The sequence below is a fragment of the Apaloderma vittatum genome, unplaced genomic scaffold, assembly GCF_000703405.1.
Source record: "Apaloderma vittatum isolate BGI_N311 unplaced genomic scaffold, ASM70340v1 scaffold7431, whole genome shotgun sequence".
NCBI classification, from domain to species: domain Eukaryota; kingdom Metazoa; phylum Chordata; class Aves; order Trogoniformes; family Trogonidae; genus Apaloderma; species Apaloderma vittatum.
Window position 1 is genome coordinate 20530 of NW_009697316.1, and position 26564 is coordinate 47093.

Consider the following 26564-nt stretch of genomic DNA (forward strand, 5'->3'; position numbering starts at 1 on the left):
CAACACAACGACCAAGAGCCAGCCATTTGGTTTTCATGCTTGGGCAAGGATGTGGTTAACACAAAGCAGGAGGGCTCTAGAAACCTCCTGAGGGCAGCACACCACTAACAGACTAGTGGGCAGGACTTGTAACTGAGGTAAGAGAGGCTCAGCTGAAAAATCTAGCTGCATGGGTTTTAATTCCCAGCAGGCGTGTGTTGCAGGAGCTCCCTCAAGGAAGGCAAATGCCTAAGTGGGCTTTGAGCTTTGGAAGGTGGACCAGGGCTGCTTCGGCCTCTCTGTCTCTGCTGGTGCAGCACCTCACTGCAACGAGGGCTGTGGGAGCTCATCTTCCCTCTCCCAGCATGTCACAGGTCCCTGTGGGGCAGGCGGTGGCACCACGGGCAGGCTGTGGGGCACAGGCTGTGCTCTGCTGGATTCAGAGAAGTCTGTGTCACCTAGAGGCAGCAGGGTTTGGGGAGGCTGGGGGACAGCTTAACTATTCATGGAAAAGCTATCTCATTATCACCTCCTGAAGTTGTTCCTATGGTGTGAACAGTTATGATGCCTGGAAATAAAGAGTGAGGGGGGTCTTGAAGAAATTAATCTTGAAGGATTGCTTGTAATTACTATAGGATACATCTGCTCTAAAAGAGGAGTTTGATCACAGCACGTCTGTGTGAACTGTGTTTGGGAGTCTCGGCTGGTATTACAGCAAAAGAAATTTTTGACGGGACAGTCATACAGACACCAGCAAAAACCTGCGTGTAAGCAGTCTCAGCTCCCAAAGCAGCACAGAGATAAAATCTTATTGCTTAACATGTACATGGAGCTATAACTAAATTATAACATCTGCAGTGGAGTAATCCTTGCTGCTGGAATCAGCCCATCTTAAAATACCCTATGGGAGCTCAGTATTTTTACTTTGTTTTCTACATTCATTTTTCATTCCCTCTCCTTTTAGCAGCCATAGTCCAGCTATGTCAATATGCTGACAACATCTTCCTTCAGGGAAGGATTTTTGTCAGCTTGCTTGCCTGCAATGTGGCATAGTTTGTTTTATGCAGAGAGAAAAAAAAAAAGAAACATAAAACTGTTACTTCACATTACTACGTATCAACAGTTAATACAAGTGCCAGAACAGCACTTATTCTGAGATGTAATCTTGAAAGTGGCAGGTACATTTTTAAAATAGAGTTTGATTTTGGCAACTGCAGATAATTTCAGCCTCACCTGGTCCTGGCCTGTGGGAGATGTGAGCATCTGCAGAATGGGAGGGGTAGGTCCAGGCTCCTGTCAAGGCAGGATGTATTCTAGGCTGAAGGAGGTGGAGGCGGGAGGTTTGGCCCCAAAATGTGTCAGCCCGTGACAAGGTGGGACAGCAATATCTGGCCCCTCTAGCAGAGGCACTTGAGATCTAAAAGGCCAGGCTGGGTGGATACGAATTACCACAGGTGCCATGCCTTGGGAAACCCACACTAACTCTCCAATGGCTGAAAACGAAGGAGGTCCTGACTACTAACTGCATTTAAGAGCCAGCCCTAAATGGAAGATAGATTTTCTCTAGTAGCCTTTACTTCAGGTAGTTTTTCAGTGCATCCACCAGACAAATTAGCTTTAATTCCTCTCTGGCATTTGGCTTTTCAAACAAGAGAAGAGAGATCACTCCTTGCAGAAAAAAAAAACACCCTGAAAATAGCTTTTTGGAGCTGCTGTGGGATATATGTTAAACAGAAATAAGAACATATTTCATCCAAAAATCTAACCAGAATGACTACGTTGGCATCTAAAACTGAGTAGGAAGCAATTTGAACTTTTCAGGGAAATGGAGACAGCAATGGGGTCTTTATAAAGCTTTTGCTGTCATATATTACTACCATATCATCCAGCTGCACCTTCTTCATTTGGAATCCAGACAAAGGCTCCACATTTTTAGCAAAGCCTTATGGTCTCTCTCCAGGAGAAATAATTTAATTTAAAAAAATAAAGTGAATAACTGCTTAAGCTAAAAAAAATAATTCATTTTTTCTGATAATTAACTCTGTGTTCAACTACTTTAATTTCTATTTGTACTCATGAGGAGGCCATGTGCAACTTCTTTACTGCTCTTTTGGTCATTTAACCTGAAAAAATGTGTGCTTATTATGGCTAGTTTTGGTAGCACTTTATGGCCCTTTCAGAATCTTCCATTTTAACACAGTAATGATTCCTCATATTTTTGTAGCATCTAGAACCTATGAAGCTCAAAATGACTGAGGAACATTAGAAGAGGTGACATGAAGCACACTGCAATGAGACTTGCTAAGGACACAAAGCAAACCACATAGCAAGAGTGAGAACAAAATCCAGGCATCTGGCTTCTAGGCTGTGTAAAAAATGCCACTTTCTGTACAAAAACTCGTGTATGTTAATACTCAGCTAGATAGTTTTGGCAATTTTTTTTTTAAAATGGTTACAGAGATTGTCTATGGCTTTTGCGGTCAGAACTAAGCCATCCACACTTATGTTCAGAGGCAGCTGACCCAAAACCAGACTACTTAATCATCTTGTTGATGAGCCAATGAATCCGTCAGGGAAGGTGACAATGCAAGGGTCCAGCTTTTGGATGAAAGCTGGTTCTTGTATGGCTGGGTTAGAGTACGTCAGTCTGCAAAAGGCCATACACTCTGACAGAGAGATACACTCTGACAAAGGCAGTGAGCAATTTTGGGAAATTATCTTCCAGTCAGTTGGGGTCTTCAGCCTGCCAACATTCTAAAGCATTATCATGAACCAAATTACTTGGGACTAAGTAGTAAAGTTCTGGCTCCAGAGAAACTAGGATTTCATCCTGTGAATTTATCATTGTAAGAGCAGAAATAACACCCTCAGGGTTCAGTCTAGAATGATTCAGAGCCACCAACGCATGGAGTTTCTACAGAGAGATAATACTCAACATTTTGCACTGACTGGAGTAAATTAGTCCACAGATGCACCCATTAAACTTTTGGAAGTTGATGAACCAGAGGCAGAAATGAGTTTTGCCTTACATGGAATATAATATCACTGACAACACATCAGACAGTTCCAGGTGGATTAAGAAGACAGATCCCATCAGATACATTAACCATCGTACATATGTCATATACACAGGCAGAGATGACCCAGAAAGCATAAGTACCTTGAAGGTTAACACCTTGAATTTTTCATAGTCAATAGCAGCAGAATTTTCCACTATTATTGTAACCTGCGCTTCATTCAGGACAGTTTGGGGAACCACTCGGAAGATGCCACCAGGTCCAACAAGTCGGAGGTTGAATTTAGCATTGGCTCCCTGTGAATAAAAGCAGATAAGACACTGTTTTCAGTGAACGGTGCATTTCTTACAGCCCAGATTGGCTCTGTTTCTTCCTACTGTATAAAATTAGAATGAGCCTTACTGCTTAGAGCCCTCCGCTCTCCATCCCCTGGGCAAGAGACTGCTAAGAAGCTTAGTTATATAATCCCTCCAGCCCTGGTCACAAGACAGATACAGCTTTTCTTAAAATAGATTGACAAGTTTGGTTATTCTTTCAGTCATAATGGAAAAACCCTGCAGCAGGACTGGCTAAGAGAGGGACTCTTGTGGCAAGCAGCTTTGGGCGTCATGCCACACGCTGTGATCCAGTGTGGGTGACAGAGGTGACACCACGTGCACATCGGCAGGCGAGCCCTGCCTTCTCCTGACTCCTGCCAAGGAAAGACAGCTGAACTGCTCGAGTCAGGAAAACGGACCCTCAAAAACCCAGCCTGTGTCCTCAGAGCTCGCAGCCTGGGATGATGGTGCAGAGCCACGAAGACATGTGGTTCCAAAACAAAGGTGGTACTCCACAATTTGCACTGAGTGGATTAAGTTAGCCCAGAGTTACAGCCCCTAGACCTTTTGGAAGTTGATGTGCTTAGGGGGACAGAGCAGAGAATAAAATCTGACACATATTTGACAACTCCAGGTGAAGGGAGAAGTCAAATCGCATAATGTAGAAAAAACTTCCAGCCAGAAAGGATATGGGAAGCAGCAGTATCTAAAAGGTTAGCACCACTTGTATGTGAGTTGGGAAGAGTGAGCCAGAGCCAGCTGGCCAGATCAATTCTTTTAAACCAGATTGGATCATGGAAGAAAAAACATGAAATGGGGATTCTCAGATTTCTGCCTTACAGGGAAAGTGGGAAAACAAGCTGAGCCCACTGCACCAGTTTTTCAAATAATATCCTGTTCACACCGAGACCAACGAGCCAGAGTCACTGGCTGGCTGGTGCCACATTCTCCCCCTAGCATGAATCACGAGATGAAGGATTTCTAATAATAACTTTCAAACAGGATAACTACTTTCAGTTGTATCCCTGGAGGGCTTGTTATGAGCAGTTCTTGCTGCAACCCTAGCTCATGTCAAAAGGAAAAGTATTCAGCAGTAGTCCCCCAAGGGTGACCGAATGATCTCGGATCCGAACTCATTGGTCCGCATTGTTCGGTCATACAAACTCCCACAGTTACAGAGGTGACAACAGGCTCTCTTTTGCTGGGTAACAAAGCTAAACATACAAAGCCAGAGCTGCTGGACTATGGAAAACAAGGCTGATGGGGAAGGGACTGTCAGACTGTACACAGTCCTCTGCTCTTGGGACTGTACATGGCTGGAGGGACGATGGCAAGGGGTAGAGAGAGAACTTCCTCCCTCCAACGGCTGAGCCATTTCTGACAGCGATGCCCGCTGAACCCAGATCTGCTCGGAGCAAGCCATGCTGCTGTACGTCTCCAAGTGGACAGCCATGAGGACACAGGTATGACTGAAGGAACAACAGCACCGAGCCCCAGGCTGTGCGTGTTGGATGGCGAGGGCTGGCAGACAAATTTCTGCATAATGCTCTTGCAAGTATAGATGACATTTCCATCAAACTGCAGGCCTAAACCAGATCTTCCTCACAGCTTCCTCCTCCTCACTTGTACCATCCATCCCCACAAAAGAGTCATTAATGGCTATGTCAGAAACAGACAAGTATTTAATTTTCTTCTCTGTATAGTCTTGTGCAGAAGGGGAAGCATTCCATTCTATGCCTTAAAAGAAAAGCAACCCAGCCTTCCCAGAGTGATGTCTAACACTGCACTAGGAAGCTTCTTGAGAAATATATACAGTGTATTTAGCAATGTTTTCTGCTTATTTTATAGCCTAACTTGCAGCCTGAATATTTTGTCAGCCCACATACAATGCATATATATTTTGTCTCTAAACAGAAGAGATGGGTTTTGTTTCTTTCCCTCTGCAGCAGCATCCCCCATGACAATAGCAAGATAGACGTAGCAGTGTTTTGAAAGCAGTCATTTATCTACTTGCTGCAGAGCAGCAGGAGGGAGGGGGAAGAAGCCTAGTGGGTTTGACAGAATACAATGCAGTCAAAACAGCACAATACTGAGAACAGTTATATAAGAGCATTCTCTGATGCATTAAGCTTTTCTCTTGTCACTACCTAACCTCAGGCTAACTCGGATGGATGCCATTCATACAGCCTTTAGCTTAGGGATCCCTATAGCAACCATCACCATAGCATCTATAAGCATCACGGGCCAGACAGACGGCTGAGATGGATGGCATCTTCTTTCCTTTTTCTCTACCTGGTTGGAGTTAGTTAGGCTCTGGCATAATTTTTAAGATTACCTAAAAATATCACTCCAGTGAGAGTGAATTATCAAAGCATGCACTGCAGACTCTGGCTGTAACATAAGGGCCAGAATGATAATATATTGTAATAAAACCAACGTAATCATATGGTCTGTACTGTTTGCAGCAGGGGCTGAGAAGACATGGATAGCAATTGCAATTGAAGCTACTGAAGTGAATGAAAACTTTAAGTAAATCTACAAAGGGAGTACATTCTTGGATGTTACACTGACAACAACTGAAAGCAGCCAGTAGTTAGGGGAAGTTCATACAGACTGTTAAACTTTAGTCACCCATGGGAACTGGGCTACAGCTTTATGACCATTTTTCTCATCAACATAGCAGTGTATGAAAGAAGAAGTATACTTCTGGGTCCAAACTCCCTGTGGTAAGGGAGCCTGCAACTAGTTTGTCTGCCCTACGCTTTTGGGGAATGCAGGTGAAACGGTTGAGTTCCTAAAATGACATTTCCCCATTTGACAACTCTTTCTAGTGTTTGGGAAAATAGGGGAGGAAGACTGAAAGTCCACATAGTTTCCATTTACCTGATCTGAATCGTTGACTGTAATCTTCAATCCTCGCAAGATTTCACCCTCTGGGGGGTGCTCGTACATGGTCAGTTCAAATTTGTTCTGGGGACCATTTTCTCCATAGAACGTTGGTGGATGGTTGTTGAGGTCAACCACCCGTATAGTCACCATGGCAAAAGCATACACTGAGGTTTCACCTTCCTCACTGACTTCTGATGCCTGTGGAACGCAGGAGAGAGAAAAGAATTATGAGGGTATACTCTCATTCCTCAGTTCCATGGTCAGGTATTGTGTCCCGTGTGTACAAATCACCCTGCTGCACTAACTTGAACAAAGATTCACAGCCTTATATTTATTTGGAAATCTCAGTCCATTTCACACTGAAGTTTATAGTGATTAGAAGATTATGGTAATAAACCAGTCTCAATAAAACCTCAGTGAAAAAATTCTCCTCCTCATTTTGTGAGTTTAGTAACTCACCCTAGGTGAAAATAGTTCTCTAAAGACAGATAATCTAATACAGGCAAGATAATTGCTTGCCTAAAGTGTTGACAGAATAGAAAAAGAAGACAATCTTTGAATTTGTTGTGGTACCACAGGTAGTTAATTTTCACATTGCTGCAAGGACTGCAGCCTTGAAAACTCTGTGAGAAAAATTACTTGTGGTATTTAGGCAAATACTTGAAAAAGAAAAATGACACACTTTTTTTGAGATTTAGTTGCTGGTTTACAATTCAGCTTTGCTGTCTAGATGAGCTTAATTTAAACTGGATGTAGTCAGATAGACAAGCAAACCTAGATGGCATTCTGAACTAAATGATCAAATCTGTTTGGGTTTCAACAATTCCAACATGCAGTCTGATTCACTGGATTGAACCTGAAACACTTCTTTCAGGACAGAAACTCTGGCTGGTGTTTTTGTAACAAAAGAGCTCTCTCTAACATGCCTCTTTTTTTTTTTTTTTTGAAAGGGCTCAAGCCCAAAGGCACAAGACTCTTAAATTTCTCTGAGGTTGTTAGCCTGGTTCCTGAGGAGCCTGTCGCTACCTACGTGGGTTAATACAACACCCTTTTGGCTCCTCAAGCAGATTTTGTAGCCTGCACAAGCTCCAGGTCACCACAGATAAAACTAGATCATCAGAAAAGCTTGAAGGGCTTAACTAATCCTGTATCTGGGGAGCTCTAGCAGGCTGCAGTAAACCAGAGAGATTAGGGGAAGAAACAGTGCCTGAGTTTAACTTGGACAATGGGAAACCTGTGACCTCCCAGGTTCAACAAGCTGCTTGAGCCCACTAGCAAGAAAATGCCCTTGGGGATGATACACTGGTTCTGGCAGCGTGGGAACCTTCAGAGCAGCCTTTAGACAATACTGTCCTTGCCATAACAAAGTCTTGTCGTTGTAATGTGCATTTGTTGAAGAAAATTGATACGGTCTTCACAATTTAACTCTACATTTTTAAACTCTTGGTCTTTAGAAACTGCTTAAAATAATGCATCCTGTCACAACGATAGTAGCTCATCAAGGTGTTAGGATTTTTTTTTATGTGACCAATCAACGCTTCAGAAGCGGGTACTGATATGACATTGCATGACCCCCCCCTCCAGTCCTGTTACTAATTGTAGATTTGACAGTTATCTATCACATCACATGGAAGTTACAAGACATTAATTCCCAGTTTGGCAATAAAATATGAAACACAGAGAACAGTTATCTACATAGTATAAAGAATGTTGATTCTCTAGATTCAGAAATGAAATTAAGCCGAGATGACTTCATTTGAAAGAAAAAATTTGAGACACTAACTATTCCAAGCAACAAAAGCATTCATTTGGCACTCTGCTCAAATATAGGAGACGGTTTCTAGAACACGTAAAATCATCTACATATTGAGCTATTTTAGACAATCATGCCTACTCAGGGCATTTAAGACCAACAGTCTTCAAGTAGCCACAGAACATACCTGAACTTTTAGTTCATACACTTCTTTCTTGAGCTGATTTGGGCTTTTTATAACAGAAATGGCTCCAGTTGTGTTGCTGATTTCAAATGAACCTTCACTTCCTGCAATAAAACCAAGATGGTCTAGTTACGTATCACACTTACTTTTTCTGAACAAGCATGTGCAATTAACAATACACTTCGTTAAGCATATCTTGGTCCACATGTGCATCCATATCTGTGAGGATCTGAATCTGCTTTTCAAAAGTCAAGCATTTCTATGCCTGGTAGAGATGAAAACACAGATGAGCACCAAAAAGGGTTTTCTCCCCTAGGAAGGGCTCAGTGGAACTCTGCCCCTATGGGCAGCTGCACTCACTTTCGCCTGCTCAATCTGGTCAAGCTCCTTTCAAATCTCAGCAACCAGGAATGCAAATTTGGTATTAATTTCTATTATGGTGTCTTCTTTCCATGCTGGTTTAGACAAAAATAGACATTACTCATTTTAATTAGCAAATGCATAATTAAGTCTCTGAGAAACAAGAATGTTTCTCTCACTAATATCAGCTAAGGTGCGAAGTCACACAATCTGTCTGAAAGTCACTCTTTCTGCAGACAGGATCTCTGGGGAAGCATCTTCTGGCCTTAGACACTGAGTTGTGAAAAACTTTCAGCTTCTTGCAATGCTGTCTTGGGCAAAAAGGGATTTTGGAGGATCTGGGGTAAAGTCCAGGCTTTTCACATTGAAGCAGAGTCTGACACAGGCAGGGGCAGGACTACAGGCTGACTTTGCCACCTCTCACCTGACTTCCATTGATCCGAATGGAAGATCGGTTACAGGGCTGCAACCCCTTGAGATGTGGTGAATTTGTGCAGAAGCAAATCCCAGTTTGCAGAGAGACAGTGGCATCTCATCATGATGTCTGTACCCATCTTGCCACCAGGGCCAAGAGCAGGCTTGTCCCCAGGGAGGGGAGCAGTCAGCAGCTCTGGGGGCCCTGTGCTGCTCTGCTGGGGGGCTGCGGGCACCTCTGCATATGCCACCTCACGTAGGATATTGGCCACAGCCTACGCTTTGTGGCAGAGCCTTCCATTGAAAGGAAAAGAGAGGAAAAACCTTACAATAAAGGGAATCAAGCTTTCAGAAATAAAGGATGATGATCCGAAAGCCTCATCATTTTTCTTTTTCTCTAACTCAATTCCAAAACTGACTTTTAAACCGTCTGATAGTTTCCTGTTTTGCTAATACCTGCAATAATTGCAACTTCATTAAAGTACACTAGACACAACATTGAACAGGTATTGACTCTTACAATGGTCAATTATTAAGATACATTGGCCTGGAAAGTACATCCTGACTGAGAAGAAGCTTAAGTCAATACTAGTTTCAAGCCACCATACTTCATGTTATTGTTCGACACTATTTCATGAGAGTTTGTCTCAGCCTTATTAAACTCTATCATATCCAATTCTAATTTAAAGTCAGATCTAGCTTCGACCGCCCTTCAGATTTCATGTAGGACAGGTCTACTCACCGTTCACAATGCAGTAATGGATACTGTTAGGCTTTCCTCTGTCTCCATCAAGAGCAACAACAGTAAGGACCTCAGAGCCCTGCGGAGAAATGGGAAATCACTGCCTGTGAGCTGAGAGCAAACAGCAGTGAAATTGCAACTGTGTATTAATAAATTTAACTTCTGAAAGTCTTTCTGCAGTGAGGGGGGCTGGGAGGAGTAGATGCTTTTGCTTGTGCTGCTGTGTGGGGTAAACCAGCAAGTCATTGACTCCTGCTCAGAAAAAAAAAATCAGTGCTTGGCTTTGCAGAGTCGGAGCTGAATGCTTCTCCTCGTGCCCCACGGCCGCACAGTGAGCTGAGACACGGACAGCTGCTGACGAGTCATCAGGTCATTTTGGTCCTACTGGATTAAGTTCACACTGGCAGCAAAAGCAAACACAAAGCAACTTAGCCTATAGGACATTTAGGACATAAAATTTTGCTGAAAATCACAGTGATTTAACCAGCCTTAGACCTTCACTGTCTTTTTTTTGCACAAGTAACATGGCCGTGGGCCATACATATAGAATTTGTGTACCGGAGACCATTTGCTTGGGTGACTACTCCTATCAGTTCAGAGGGGTGATGACTGCCAGCATTAAAATGCTCATCCAAGTGGCAATGAGCTGTGTAATTTAGGCCCCTGAACTAAAGTGTTACTGTTGGGGGCTGCAAAACCAAGAAACACTGAAGTAACTGTCAGTTAATCACAGATGGCAACAAGGAACATTTTCATGACAATTCTTGAGTGAATTTTTCAATCAAGAGCAAGGTTCTGTTAGAGCAACTGGAAATATAGAACTGTATTTATTATCATTTATGTTGGAAGCTGCAATAAATTCTGCCTACTGGGCAAAACGCAGCACAGCCCCTCTGAAGGTGACAGAGTACTTGTAAATCCTGACAACTGCACCAAAGAGAAAAGAAGCAAGTTTACAAAATTAAAACCAAATGTGTAAACAACACTAAAATCAGCTAGTGCCTCTCTCTCTGTGGAGTTCATTCTAATAGCAAAACCCACACTGGGAAGGACCGATTCGTGTTTCCATCATTATAATATCATAATGGTGTAAGTTATGAGCTCAAGGTGGATGTAATTAACATTTATTGACTCCCATTTCCATAGTAAACACTAACTCCTGCATGCACCTGATAATTATTTCAAGATCTATACATAACTATGCAGAATAAATCAATATCGTTCATTCTAAACATCTGCAAATTACACAAGCATTACTTCTCTGCCGTGCTGAAATGTAAAAGCCTATGCACTGAACTGTGACACACAGTCATGCAAGGACTACAGTGTATGCTGGCGTTCTTGACAGAGAGTAAAGACACGATCTTTCCTGAAACTCAAGGAAAGATCAGGTGAACAGTGTGCAACCACACTGCCAAAGAGATCAATAGTCTAATGTACAGTAATTTCGTGAGTAGACACAATTTCTCATCCTATGTATAAATAAAATTTTAATTAAATCTTATATATCAGGGTGAAAGCAGATCCATACAAAATATCATGCCACTGAGAGTATTAGTTTGCAGCTTCAGGAATAACATGTGGCTGAAAGCATCATGGTGGATAAACTGATTTTCTAAAATGTATACTCCCTTTTAAACAAATCTGCCAGGCATTTCTAAGGCGATGGTACAGCCAGGAGCTCAGTGTACTCCTTGAATTCTGTGTCTGTGCTAGATACAAGCTGCTGTCTTCAGCAGCAGATACACACTGACAGCTGCAGTGTCCCCCCTTGCGTGTGGCAAGTCCATGCTCGCCTGATAATCCGGTGGGTTTTAGGCCAGTGAAGACTTCCTGGCCCATTCAGCCACCACCGATCAGAAAGCATCCTGCATTTTGAGGATGTCAGGACTCCTTCTCCCCAGGTGATGACCATGGGACAGCACAAAGAGTCTAGAACATTCAAGCATAAATTCTCCTCACATCTTGCACAACCAGCTGTTGATACCAGACTGATCAGAGACCACACAGTACACAACCACACAAAGGCTCCCGGCATGATGTGTTCTGGCGAGGTAACTGGCAACCTGCCTAAGCCTTCAGCCAAGTGCCTCTGCAAGTTCAGCCACAGAAGAGCCCTTAGTCACAGTATGGACTTAAGACCAACACAAATGGGCGGAATCCCTTTCAACTTTGATGACAGCAACAGGAAGACTTGCATGGCAAATTTTCAATGGATGTAAGTAAGAGCAAGTCTGAGATTTGGTCAACTCATTTCACCTAGGAGAAAAATCAGAGTTTAGGGCCCAGTTTCCAATAAAGCCTGTGCTAGAAACCACAGGGCCATCTCGACTGAGATGTGAACGGTTGCGTTTGCTCTCCTACAGGAGAAAACCAGCACTTACTGCAAGCGTGTCCTCATAGACATATCCATAGTAGGGAGTCCCAATGAACATCGGAGGAGTGTCCTGAACATCTTCCACGTTAACAGTAACTGTTGTTGTGGCTGAGAATACTTTGTTGTCTCCCCTGAGCTTCCCACCACCATCCTAGAAGAGAAGCCATCATTAGATCCCTCTGCTGAAACATGTCTGCAAATCAGCTTATGGCATTGCCTGAGCCTTCAGAAGCACAGTCTGAGGCACTCCTTCTCTCTCTCAACACATAGATTAATCTCTGCTGCCCTATTTCTTCGTCTTTTCTCTTTGTCCAGCTCCCTCTCTGATTAGGATGAGTTTGCGCTGTCTTAGAAGTAATTTTTTAATATTAAAAGTGGTTGCGCCTATACGCGCAGTCATACATAATCTCTACCATAACGCTGCTGCCTCCTTTGAGAACGCACGTAGAATTAGTCTCGAGGAGAAAAGACAACGCAGAAAGAACTGTGCCTCACCAATACCGCCTAAGGAGACTTTCCACTGTTCCTTTGCAGCCGGACTTGCCTATCCCACATCGGCCTTTTTAGCCATCAGCGTGCTTGTAGCAAGTGTGGGTAGAGCCCTTCCTGTATCTTCGTTCGCGAAGCCCAGTCATGATGACATAATCTCTTATCAACAACACAGGGGACAAGGAATTCAAGATTTTTTTGTGGGGAAAAGAGAATGCTAGAAATGGATGAAAAACATTAGTGACTAAGATCTACAGCTTTTCATCCCTAATATAGTCTTGTCATAAACACAAGACAAAGTACAGCAGCAATGTACAGTAGTGCATTTCTAGAGTGAAATTAAACAGTGCACATGATCAAAGTCTCCCAGGGACTCTTACATGATAAAGTGTAAGCACAGTGCAGCCAAGAGCTGTTAGATAGCCACAGCATATAAACAGTCTCTGGGGACTTGACTACAGTCAACTCTATGCTACTGGTACAGCAGAGCCAATTAGAAAGACGACTCGCAATTTCAGAATCTTTTAACACCCTCAGTCTCAGAGCACCAGCTGGAGGACAGTAGTCATGCTAGTGTATAAGAGTGTGAATTGTTCAGCATGTCTGTTGTAGCAGTTCTAAAAATTTCACTTGTTTTGAAATGCTGATTTTTTTTCCTCCTTGCTGACCTCAAGGCAGCATATAAGCCAAATGTTGCTACATGTCAAATGAACCCTGCCTAAATAAATACATTAAAAGATCCCTACATTTTTCATAAAACGTAAGAAACTCAAAGCCCCCAAAAGTAACAGCAAAATCATCCTCTTTCCACTCATGCAAGTCTGACTGTGTGACAGGTTCCCACAAGATCTTGAGAGACTTTACTTTAAAAACCATAAACTTTTAATGCCTGTTATGAATCCTCAGCCATGCCACAGGCACAACACTGATGACAGTGATAGTGGCAAGAAGGGATGTGCAGCAATATTCACAGGATTTGAATAAGCTCCTGCCCAAGGCAGCAGAGAAGTGAAAGAAAGAAACGTCTACAGATATTTCCAGAAAAGAAGTCTGCCACTTGTGCTGCACTGGGTCCGGCGGTTATGCCCAGTGTTATGCTTCTGGTTTCAACAACCTTTTAAGTCACACTTGTATTTGAACTAATCAGTTCTACTCAAATACAACCCCACCACCTCCTCTAGTTTCTGATAAAAGTTTTATACCTTGGCTACAACAACAACAAAATGTGTTCTTGATTTCTCATAGTCCAGGGTGATCCCTGTTTTGATGCGCAGGACACCACTGTGACGGTCTATTGTAAACTTATTAGCGTGGATGTTCTAGAAAAAAAAGAAGAAGAATAATCAGTGAGAGATTACAGGTATGGAAATAAGATTGCCATAGGGATTCATCTTTTATTTCATCTGCTAAGGGAAAAGACTAGAATAATGATATGGGTTGGGTGAATAATGTATTTGATGAGTTTCACCTCCATGTGTTTATGAACAATTCATGAACCAACCACTACTCTTTCATTATTCAGAATAAATTAGTTACCTGCAATGTAGATTTTTTTAATCTTTAAGTATTTCATTGAGAAATGTTAAACTTGGTTTAACACAGTTCACTGCATGGAAAGATGAAGGGAGGCTTAACAGAAAAGATGAGGAGGAAAAGGAAGAAGATAAAAGGTGTTATGCCTTAGTATTTCAAAGTTCTACTGGCTTAAAAAAACCCCAACATTAAGTTTGCATGTATAGATTACTGTCAATGGAGTGCTGGTTTGGTGTTTTTTGCCATATACAAATAAAACCTAAAAGACATCTGATTTCCAGAAAGGCACATTGCTGGCTTGTGTTCAATTTTTCACCAACGAACACACCCAAGTCCTTCTCTGCAGGGCTGCTCTCAATCTACTTGTCACCTAGCCTGTATTTGTGCTTGGGATTGTGCCAGCCCATGTGCAGGACCTTGTACTTGGCCTTGTTGAACCTCATGAGGTTTGCACAGGTCCACATCTCAAGCCTGTCCAAATTCTTCTGGATGGTATCTCTGCCCTCCAGTGTGTTGACCACAGCACACAGCTTGTTGTCATCGGCAAACTTCTGAGGGTGCTCTCAATCCACTGTCCACGTTGCCAGCAAAGATGTCAAACAGCACTGGTCCCAGTATCAACCTCTAAGGAACTCATCACTGGTTTCCACTTGGATATTGAGCTGTTCACAACTCTTTGAGTGTGACCATCCAGCCAATTACCCACTGAGTGGTCCATCTGTCAAATCCATGTCTCTCCAATTTAGGGACAGTGTCAAATGTTTTGCATGAGTCCAGGTAGATGATGGCAGTTGCTCTTCCCTTCCCAATTGTTTTCATATTTGTATCCAAAAGAAAACACTGCAACAAATTGGCTTTGTTTTGGTTTGTTTGTTTTCCTGTTGCCTCTTGAATAAGGGGAACTGCAGCTAATCTGGACAAAGCTGCTTGTAGGAATAAGGAACTTTAAGTTGCCCTTTTGGCATGCATAAGGTCTGCAATAGAAAGATTCAGTTTATTTAAAGCTGAATATTAAAGCTGAAGGCCTTTCTGTTTTTCACTAGTGGTGGTTTTTCACTAGGGTGGTTTCAAGCAGGCATAGCTTTGTCAGTTAGAAGATTTGGTATCTCATTTTTCACACTGTAATCCGCATGGCAACTATGCATCAGGCTGCTACACCAGCATATTTGAGATTCCAGTGCATTTCGCTTTCTAAAGAAAGGTACTTCATGCTTTAGAAATCTCGTATGCATACAGGATCACAAGGTAGACTTGCTCTCCCTGTCAGTCTAAAGAAAGGACCTGTAAGAGCCCTGTCCTGAGGAGTCCAGCTGGCAAGCATAGGAGTGACAGTGGCAACTCCAGCTCCTCCTTCTGCCTGCTGGATGACACTTGGCTGCTTGCAACCAGACAATATTCATTTTGTCAATGCTTGTTTTCTTGTGTAGGGTACCTTACCTGCAAGAAGTAGGTGATACTTCCTCCAGAACCTGTGTCTTTGTCCACTGCCTCAATCTTAAAGATACTGCTGCCGGAGGGAGCATTCTGTGACCAGAAAAATTGCCAGAGTCACACAGAAGTGGAAAACCAGGTGAGTTAGAAGAAATGAAAAATGAGCATGCAAGGGGATAGAAAAAGAGAGCAATAGTAGAAAGAGTATGAATGCTTTGAGGGAACCAAAGAGTAGAAGGAAAAGAAGGAACAGGTTAAAAATGGAGAAAATGGGAGAAGAACTAAAGAATGAAGAAATACTTTTTGGAATAAAAATGACAGAAAATCCTCAGCTAAGACAGAGTGCATCCTATCCACACTGAAATAAATTCTAAAAATTCACAGTGACTTGCATTTTGGAGCTTATCCACAAAATAGCACACCTTAAGTACCTGCAGACTTATTCTCTAAGCTTGCAGTGAATATTAAATACCCAAATAGAAAAGAATGCAAGTTAGTCCTCCACATCTTGCTATTTTACTGAAAACATACTAACTTCTTTTTACATCCAATTGAAATATACTTCCAGTATGCAAAGAAACTTCACCAACCTCCGGAACTTGGACTATGTAAGGTGTATTGATGAACTCTGGGCTCTCGTCATTAGCATCCGTCACAAGGATCCTGACTTTTTCAGAAACCTGGAGTAGAATATGAAGAACATGTTACGACCCAAGCTGATTTTCAACATGTACCTGTTCATTTGCCTACTAAGGTATATTTGATGGCAATGAAAGATTTTTTTTTGTAATAGAATATCTTTGCATTACCAAAACTGAGCACAGAAAAGAAAATACAGAAAATCCCATGATTTGAAAGAATTTTCTTTGTGGACAGCACCCAGATATCTCCAAATTAAATAAGGATTCTCAGAGTACTTTATAAATTACAGGTTGGAGCTGGTTTTCAAAAGTCTTTCTTCTTCTTTATGGCATTCAAGATACCATGATATATATTATGAGAATATGTAAACTTGATACCTGACAGGCAAGAGCATTCATTAATGCCTCATTTGGTATCATGACACTAGGTTAAATAGCATGGAGAATTTGGACATATGAATACATGCACCTAATAAATCCCTGGTATATTATCCCTGTGGAATAAAAGGTATGTTCTTTCTAAAAATACAGAAGAAAACATATTTGACAAAACTTCCCAGTTATTTGCAAGTGGACATATGGATGCAATCCCACTATTTCTTACTTACAGAAGTTGCCAGGGCAGTCGTGACTGTAGGATGCTGGCACCTCCCAAACATTTGTTGTAGTAATCTCAATTAATTTGTTTGAGATGAGGAAGAGTTCTAGCGTTATCTGATCTTGTCGGTAGTAAGATGGTCCCACTTCTGAAGCACCTCTAGTGATGAAGCCCAGGTCCTCTTATTGGCAGACTAATATCCTGCCTTTGACAGCATCTGAATCTAAACTGAAAATGCCGTGGGAATTTGTAGAAGTGGGACTCGATGCTTGTGCAACGCCTGAAGTGAGTCCTTAATAATTGGATGTGACTAAAGTTTTATTCAGCAGCAGACAAGAAATTCCCCATCACCTTAGCCTAAGCATATGTTCTTAACATTATGCTACAGAAACACTGTGGGGGTGGAGGGACAGTCAGCTCCTGAGTGTCCAATATTTATTCCTATAACGTCATGCATTTCTTCAAAACATCTCCAGATCTTTCTTAGGTGTGTATCCTAATGAGCTGAGAGTGAAACTTCATGGCAAGTTGTTGTAATTCTGTAGGCTGCTAAGTCAGTCTCTCAGCTCACACTGCTTCGTAACTATCCTCAAACAGCTGAGAAGGGAGCTGGGGTGAGACTTGAGTTACTGGAAGTTCAGTGGCTCTTGAAACAGGAGGTAAGACTCTAATGAGATTATGTTTTCTGATAAAATGAGGCAGTCCTTGTAAGGTAATTTAATAGGAAAAGGTACGTTTGACAAGCCACAGCATAATGAAACACTTACTGTACTCAGGCCATCTGAAATACTGACAATAACTTCAATCTCATCTTCCTTCTGTAAATCAAGAAAATTCCTTTGTTAGGGGATGTTGTTTGCCCTTATTGGAAAACGGACCTCAGATTTAAACGTGGCTCATCCAGTAGATGGAAGTAACAACTAATCTCATAAAGCAATCGCAGCAGAGGCTAGAAAGACCCTTGGAGGCTCCAGCTGCTCAGCTCCTTGGCCTTTCTGTGGCTGTTGTCAAAAGAAGGTTGGTCTAGGAATCCCTGTTGCTAAAGGGACATGAGGTAGAGAGAAAAGTGTCCTGGAACTTTGTCCTAGTGACAGGAGAGCCCCCCGTCTGAGGATTAGAGGATAGTAACTGCCCCATAGCTCGTGGGTGGGAAGAAGACAGCAATAAAGAGTAAACTTCTCTTTTGGCAAGAACATTTGATAGCAGTCAGTGACAAAAGTCAACTGGAAAAGCACATGATGGCTGAAGTATAATGCCTCAGAACTGCAAACTATATTACATGTTTTGGGGAGAATAAGTTGGCATTATCCATCAAACCCGCAGATCAAGTTAAACTGAAGGAAATTCCACATACACATGGAGTGGTGCCATTTCACGGTACCTCTCTGTCGAGCTCCTCAATCAGCGTAACGTTTCCAAAGTTCTCATCAACAGAAAAGTAGCGTCTTGATCCAGCTTCATAGGCCAAGCCATATGTCACGGGATCTCCTTCTGGATCGGTTCCATTCAGAGTGTACACATGGGTACCTGAAAAAATTGGCATTCAACAGCATTTGCCCGAAGCTACTTCAGTCAGTGAGTATTTCACTGGTCTGTTCCTTAGGAACATAGTTACCCTGCAGCTGGCAAAGCTTTTGTGAATCACACCCACTTATTGGAAAATACAGGTAAGTAGACAGTTCAATAACACTGATTCCCACTTTTCAGCTTGTTGGTTAACCAGAGTTAGTCACTGCCAGTTTCTTGCACTTCAGGCCCTTTTCTGTGGAACCCTACCTAGATCAATACTGTTCACATCATAACATTTACATAGATGACAAGCTCTTGACTGACTCTCAGCCTGGGTGAGTCAGAAGAGACACTGTTGTACGACTGGGTGACAATCTCAGCAGTACCAAAAGGCGCTCACTCACCTCTGGTCTGTGGGATCAATGAAACTGCAAACTAGCAGGCAGAGGATCAGGCAAATGAAGGCAGCACTCCCACGGGACTGGACCCAGGCTCTGAAGCTCGGGAGATGCAAGGACATTTGCAGACTTTTCCACACTGAGAACTAGTAGGTGCAAAAGTCTTCTTTCCTACTTCACTCCTCCTCATTAACTCCCTCTCATTAAATTCTTTACCTGACACACTCACTCATGCTCCTACCAATGAATAAATTCTCCAAACTCATCAATGTATTTCATTCACAAGGTGGGGAAAGAGAGATTGTTACTCCTATTTTTAAACAGCTGAGAAGTTGGTGTCAGTTTTTTCAGTGAACTGTGTTAGTCAGAAGCGATACTTCCCAGGGGAGTTATAACACCCATGTTTTGAAAATATGGCAAGGGTTTATTAACATTACTTTAAAAAACCCCCTTACATATCTGTCATACTACTGTGCATTAATACATTCATCCAAATAATTTCAAACACTTTACAAATATCGGTTAACTGAGCCTGAAATATAAAATGCTGTTGTTTCCTTTCAATTTGCCATGCTTTGGGTAAATTACCTGAGATACTCAAGTGGCAGAGGTTTGGAACAAAACTCTGCTTTACATCTAACAAAGTTCTTTGCGCTGGAAATACTGTAGCCAAGCAACTCACTGGTTAGTAGTGAGTTTTCCTTGTGCTTAGGACACAAGGATATGATGAATGGATCTCTGCTAAGAAAGTTAACATAGAATCATAGAATCACAGAATGGCATAGGCTGGAAGGGACCTTAGAGATCATCTAGTCCAACCTCCCTGTCATGAGCAGGGATGCCTCTCAATTAGATCATGATACTCAAGGCTCCATCCAAAGTCAAGGGAACTCAGAAGATTTGTTTCAAACTAGCCTGATTTTGAGAGATTTTTAATTCTGTGCTCTGAAGTCATAATCTTTTTCTTATCTCCTCTCTGCAGTTGATGTTGATATATTATAGGTTAGAAACTAACTCTTCCAGACTTAATGAAACAATAAGCCTTTCTCTAATAAGCAAGAGATGTTTGCCAAAAGTAGCAGTCTAACACGACAAATCAGTAGTAGAGGCAATTCTGGCAGAGAGAGATCACGACCACCAACTCATGGGCCACCTACCCCAATATAGCACTGACCCAAAAGATGAAGGTGGAGAAGATCAATCAGGCATGTGTATTAACTTACATGTTAGGCGAGGGAACTTTAACCAACCATTTAATAGAATAACAATGCTTATGTATTAGGAAGTTGAATATGTTAATGCTTTGTGTACAAATAATTGTTAACTCGAGATCTTGATGTGCTGTCTTGGGACACGCACTCATACATATGCATCTAATAAAAGTAAATATCTCAGCTCTGTGGATGGATTGGTGAGTGACAAACCCCAGTTTTTGGGACAACACAGCATCAGTGGAGTTTTTCTCTGATTTGATCCAAAAAGCTTCTGTTTAACCCCAGAACTTTGGTTGAGGACCCACCCACAGCACTGGCAGGTCAGCTTCTCAAATATTTCCTCAGTTTTGCAATCCAAGCTTTTGCTCCCTATTTGCGTATTCCTTAACATGCAAAATGTGAGGCAATCAGATTGGTGTGCTTAATGGATTTGTTAATGCCTAGGCATCAGCGGTGATATTTAGGAAACATGGCTGTCTTCTTTGCATAGCAAGAGATTATGCCAAGCCATGTGGGATCTGTGCTTACTTATGAGTCAACTCCCTTATGGCAATTACCAGGGCAATATTTGGGCAACTTTGTACAGAAAAATATTCACGTTGCAAAAACCAGTGGGCCCATAGGAGCACAAACAACAGACCCTGCTACGAGCTAGCTCAGCCAGACAACAAATAGTCAATATTTGCAAAACAGGCTCACAAAACGACAAAACACTTTCCAATAAAACAGTAGAGAATAACAGCACATCTTTATGATTTCTCTGATCCTAAGGACTGAACAAGGAAATTCAAGGAGAGCAATAAACTGAGGCTGGTATCAAATAGTGTCCTGAAAGGATACCTGCATCCTGATACGGCTGTTCTACATAAGAGGCAGAAATTTCAAGACTGCTGAAGGTTCTGCAGCACCAGTACTGACTGCTTTTATTCTTGCTTTTCAAAAGCTTTGTCTTAAGATCACAGCTGGGGCCAAATGCAGAATTCAGGTGTCAATTGTTAGCACTTCACTGGCATTATTATCAGTAAAGTGTTTTCCTTCAGACTTGTTCACTCATTGGAAGATTTTACTTCTTATCTTATCTGCTTTTTCTGTCCACCTTCTTCACTTCTTCTATTCCTTCCCCTTTCTGTACTACTGGATGTCCTGTCTGTTTCTAGTTCGTACAGATGTCTGCAGCAGCTGCTGAGGGGGGATTCTCCCCCTTCACTCTGCTCTTGTGAGACCTCACCTCAAATACTGTGTCCAGTTCTGGTGTCCTCAGCATAAGATGGACATAAATCTGCTGGAATGAGTTCCGAGGAGGGCCACAAAGACGATCCAGGGGCCGGAGTACCTCTGCTATGAGGATAGGCTGAAGCAGCTGGAGTCGTTCAGCCTGGAGAAGACTCCAAGGAAACCTAATAGCTGCCTTCCAATACTTGAAGAGAACCTACAGAAAAGCTGGAGAGGGGCTTTTTACAAGAGTTTCCAGTGAGAGGACAAGGGAAAATGGATTTAAATTGAAGGAGAATAGATTTAGACTGGAACTTAGGAAGAAATTCTTCAGTACAAGGGTGGCAAGACTCTGGAACAGATTGCCCAGAGAGGTTGTGGATGCCCCCTCCCTGGAGATGTTCAAGGCCAGGTTGGATTAGGCCTTGAGCAACCTGGTCTAGTTAAGGGCATCCCTGCCCATGGCAGGGAGGTTGGATTAGATGATCTCTAAGGTCCCTTCCAGTGTAAGGCTTTCTATGATTCTATGAAAATACAGAATGGGCAACACAACCCACGCCAGGGGTCTCTTGGAACCTGTGGAAAACAGCCAGGGACAAGGTCTAGTGCTGTGACTGGAGCTGCCCTGAACTACCAAAGCTGGTGGTACATGAACTGTGAATTCTCCTCAGGGCTTGCAGGGTATGTGCTAGAGAGGAATAGACCGTGCAAGTTTAGTGTAATGTATCTGAACCTGGGTTTGTTCTTCCAATCTCACAGTTTTCTCTCCTACATTTTCTAGGAACTTCCTTATGTGGAAAACAGGAATTTTCTTGCTGGTAAATGTGAGAAGAAACGTTAGTATTGGAGAGACTGAGATGACTGATGTTTCTGAGCAAGTAATGAAGGACATCACTGATCTTTGCATTGGACTGTTTTCTTCCTAGCTAAAGCTGTTCCTTCTTCATAATAGAGGACACTTGTGTGCCTTTTAAATTGGATTGTGGATCTTCTGGTTCATTATAATTCCTAATTTTGTCTGAATTGCAATTTCACTGCACAATACTCTCCATATCGTTAACACCCTGGGAACACTTGTCAGCACAGTGTTAATGCCAATTAAAAATCTCCTATCAGTGCGCTGCCTCCATTCATTGGAAAAGAAATAAATTAAAAATAAGAGCTGCAATCTTATCAGTAAGACCAAGTAAATAGCCTCTCCCTGTCAGAAAGGGGATGAGATGAGTCTTTACCTGGGGATATGGCAAATGCCATATAAGGGCCCTGGTCGGGAGCGCTGGATGCTGAGTACGCAGGGGATGGTGCAGCAGGCTGGGATGGGGAAGTCCCGGGGAGCCACTCACTGCTTCCTGCTATGGCTGCTTCTCAGGAACCACAATAGGCTTTCACAGCGTTTTCCTATTCCACCTTAAAAGTCATTTGCTCTTTGCTTCTGTCACTCAAGCTGAATGGTTGTCCTGCAATAGTATTGCTCCATTTTACTTAATCGCTGACCTAAATTTATTCACGGCCAAACTCTGATCATGTGCTCTGGGGCTGGTTTTGCCCTTTCACTGAAGACAGGCACTGCCTCTCTGTTGTGTGACACTCCGAAATCAAATCCCCTCCCTGCCAAGTTAAACAAGCCAAGCACATTTTGGGCTCATGCTCAGACTGCTAGTTGTCTTTTGCCACCACAGCTGACATCTGTTAACAAGATGCTAGGAAGGACATCCATGGCTGTGCTCCCAGGACAGGACACCTCTGTTCCCAATGTTACAGCAAATGCCATCTCGCCTGGGGCTACACGCTTACTCTCCACCTGTCTCAGCCAAAGGCCCATTTCCCCACCAGAAAAGGGGATGGATAGTTAACACAAAGGCTCCTGGAGGACCTGGACCACACCCCAAGACTACCTCAAAAACAGGTCCTTCCCCTTCACTACCAGCCACTCCCTCCTTCCTGAACACACCTAGGTGACTCCTGCTCATGCCCTGCACACCGTGATGGTGCTGGCCAAGCAGAGACAAGGACAGGATCAGCAGCCCAAAAGCCATGGCTGCTACAGCAGCAGCCAAAACAAGCTCCAGAGCTGCGAGATTCAAGGAGAGAGAAGGAATGGCAGCAAGAGTTCAGCGTGGGGCTAAAACACCACCCCAAGGACAGAAGCAACATCCTTGCGGCACCCACAGCAATCAAAGCCAAGGAGAAGCCACCTGAGAGCAATTCTCTAATGTATCTGCAGTTCCTGTCAGAAGGATAAAAACAAAAGCAAAGGCTGTGAGTCCCATGAGTGCTCAGTGCACCCCTGCACAGGGCTCTGCTTTGCGGGGAGGGGAAGTCCTTTCTGGGCAGTGTTAGCTCTGCTGCAGCAATGCAGAAGGCAGGCTGCATCTAACAGTTTTGTTCTGGCAGCTCCTAGCTTTCCCAGGTGGGAGATTTTAATTTCTGTGAAAAGCTGAATATTTTTACACCTTCAAAAATTTAGCCTTTCTGAAGCCATTTGAATGGGAGGTCTTGGTGGGTCTCTAGACTTCAAGACGCAGTGGCTTAGGCTAAATTGTCCGTGTCTGCGTCCTTTCTGGTCAGAAAGGAATTGTAATTTTAAAAGGGAGCATGTTCCCTCACTCGGATATTTCTCTGTGACAAGGAGGGCTGGAAATAAATTGTGGGCAGAAAAAATTCCTTGCAGGTTCAGCTACTATGTCTGTGATGGATGAAATACAGACACAAGTACTGAGAGGTGGCAGAGTGCGAGGGTGGGATCAGTGAGCACTGAAGGAAGGACCAGGAAATACATTAACCAGGATTCTCACCAGTTTGGGGAGCCTTGGTTAGATCAGGGTGTTAGAGATGTAGAAGGAACAATGGGGGCAGGAAGCGACAAGAGGGATCTCCACAGCCGGCTGTGAAGGATGGAAAGAAATGAGACCAGGAGAGCGTAGAACAGGGGGAGCCTGAAGGATGGAGGGACCCGGAGTGGTCAGCCAGCCAGCGGTAGGTTGCTGGCAGCTGTAGCTTTGATCAAAGAACTGCCCCTGCAGATTGGTTGGGAGAGCATCCCTGGGGTCCTGGGGAAAAACTGAAAGGAAAAATGCAAGGATGAGAGGCCTGCAAAGATCTTCAGAGCACCAATAGTGCTTGGGTTGGAGAAAGCCACGAGCTTAGGCTTCTGAGTATGCTTCAATCCCTCGCTCTGCAGCTGTTCTCAGCCCTACTCTGTCCCCACTGTGATGGCTTACAGGGATTAACGAGTTAAGATGAAACAAACAACCTGAAATAGCATCCCACGCGTGCCTTAAGACCTTGATTAGGAGCACATGTACATTTTGTATGTACACAGGCAACTCTTTTGCAAAGAGCTAATTACCCACCTGCCCTGCCAAACAGCCACACAAACTGCAACTGCTATTTCAGTTCATAATTTTTCCCATTCTTCTTAAATCTGGCACTGGAAGGGGCTGCTGTTCCGGCCCTTCCTACCTCAAGGGGTCCCATGTTCTGCAGCAATAAATGGCATTGGGGAATCTGCAGGCATATTCAGGCTTTCAGAAAATAATAGTATTTGCTGGTTTTATAACTTATGTCACCATATATGTGATTTGGTAGATCACAACTATCTGTAAGTAGGCAAAATTATACAAGGGAAAATAAGGTCACATTAAGGCTAGTATGAGCATGACAGTGTGATTTTCTTGAATTTGAGGCATTCATGCAGCTGCAGCACTATGATTTCTCTTTCTACAGTCATTTAGAGAATTCATCATCTCCTTTTGGTGCTCCAGAATGTTGCATGTCCCTTGTCTACAGATGCCTGCTAATATAACTGACACATACCACCTTGCCAGCTGCTTGTAATCTCAGTGGGGCCAAAGACTGTAAAATTCTGGGAGGTTTATTACAGCTGCTGTCCATGGCATTGCTCAGATCAGACACTGGCTGCTGCCAAGAAAAGCATCCTGCCTATGACTCCACGTTTTATGGAAGCACAGGGAAACTCTAATGGCAAACTGCCCGTTTTTGCAGCACCTAAGCCTGAGTGAAGCCATCCAGAATCAAACATATGGAAGTTTTAATTCCCCTGTTCTGTCACCGATCATCCTGCTCAAACTGAAAGACAGATGCTTCAGTGCTTGGGACAGCACACAGACACAGGAGACCAGATTTCTTCTCCTTCTTCTGGAGGAGAATGGGGCAGAGGAATGAGGAGTAACAGCTTCCTCTGCAGTGTGAGACAGGTCACAGAAAAGGGCCAGAAATATTTAGCGGTGTGTGAGCCGTCACTGAGTCCTGGCATGAAGCTCTGGTGTGAACACTGGTCCTCTCGCCCTGTGCAGAGCTGAACATACATCACACCCAAGCGCTGCTGTCACTGGTGCTCTCCCCTGGAAGCCTCCCTGCCAAAGCACCCCCGAGGGGTGACTGTGCTGGCGTGGGTGGCAGCAGCAGCAGTTTGCATTGAGCAAAGCCCAAGTAGCCATTTCCCAAGGGAAATTCCTAAAGTGCTTTCAGAAAAGAGGACTCTACAGTGCTCACAGCTGTTAGTCAAGGCATTCTGGGAATTAGCCCTGAGAAGTACCCGTAACTGTGTGACAAAGCTACAAAGCTTTGGACTTCTCAAAAGGAAGGTCTTATCTCCCTTTCCCAAGGGATTTTCTAGGTCCTTTGCAAAAGCCTCACATCAACGCTTCACTTGGAAAATGCTTTTGGTGGCACCTTTGGAGCTTTAAGACAGAAGTTTCTCCCCTTTCTTTTAAAGCACATTTATATAGCAAATTAGAAGTACAAGCCAGCTTATGTGAACACATGTAAACGCATTCTGGGTGAAGCCAGTAGCCATGAAGCACAGCAGCACTGAAGGTGGATCGGCTTGAGCTTTACCACTGCTGCAGCCAAAGTGTAAACTCTCCAGGGACCTCTATGTGACTGGTTTAGTTGCTAATGCTACAAAAGCAAATACAAAAGCCCATCACATATTTGTTATTATTTTACTCAGGCTGGTTACAAGAATGCTGACACAGGCTCCGACCCCTCACGCTGCTGTTTTGCTGTCAAGTCATGCACGTTCTCCTTTGTTTGCCTGAAGCCTCAAATCAGACACACTAGGTCTCAGTGCTGGAAAATCACTGCTGCACTTTGCTGCCTCAGGGTGTGCTGTCATCCCAGAGACCGTGTGGTGCTGCGGTTCTGCCAGGAAGGGCATCTCTGACTGCGCTGTGGCTCTGTACCATCCTTAGCTCCCATCCCCACATTTCTGTGCCACCCTTAGCTCCCACCCCCACAGCTCGGTGCCATCCTTAGCTCCCATCCCCACAGCTCGGTGCCAGCCTTAGCTCCCATCCCCACAGCTCTGTGCCACCCTTAGCTCTCCAACCCCACAGCTCTGTGCCACCCTTAGCTCCCATCCCCACATTTCTGTGCCACCCTTAGCTCCCATCCCCACAGCCCTGTGCCATCCGTAGCTCTCCATCCCCACGGCTCGGTGCCATCCTTAGCTCTCCATCCCCACAGCTCGGTGCCATCCTTAG

At 43.5% G+C, this 26564-nt stretch overlaps 1 protein-coding gene across 1 annotated transcript in view; it reads right to left on the reverse strand.

The window, feature by feature from the left end:
• Positions 1 to 26564, reverse strand: part of CDHR1 (cadherin-related family member 1) — a 44493-nt gene that overhangs the window by 15267 nt on the left and 2662 nt on the right. Inside the window, exons 3-12 of the mRNA XM_009877587.1 lie at positions 18106 to 18251; positions 17492 to 17542; positions 16076 to 16165; positions 15492 to 15578; positions 13724 to 13840; positions 12040 to 12183; positions 9656 to 9734; positions 8143 to 8243; positions 6197 to 6400; positions 3140 to 3292 (exon numbers count right to left, since the gene is read on the reverse strand). Coding sequence (XP_009875889.1) covers positions 3140 to 3292; positions 6197 to 6400; positions 8143 to 8243; positions 9656 to 9734; positions 12040 to 12183; positions 13724 to 13840; positions 15492 to 15578; positions 16076 to 16165; positions 17492 to 17542; positions 18106 to 18251 — 1172 coding nt within the window. The remainder of the gene's footprint in view (positions 1 to 3139; positions 3293 to 6196; positions 6401 to 8142; positions 8244 to 9655; positions 9735 to 12039; positions 12184 to 13723; positions 13841 to 15491; positions 15579 to 16075; positions 16166 to 17491; positions 17543 to 18105; positions 18252 to 26564) is intronic.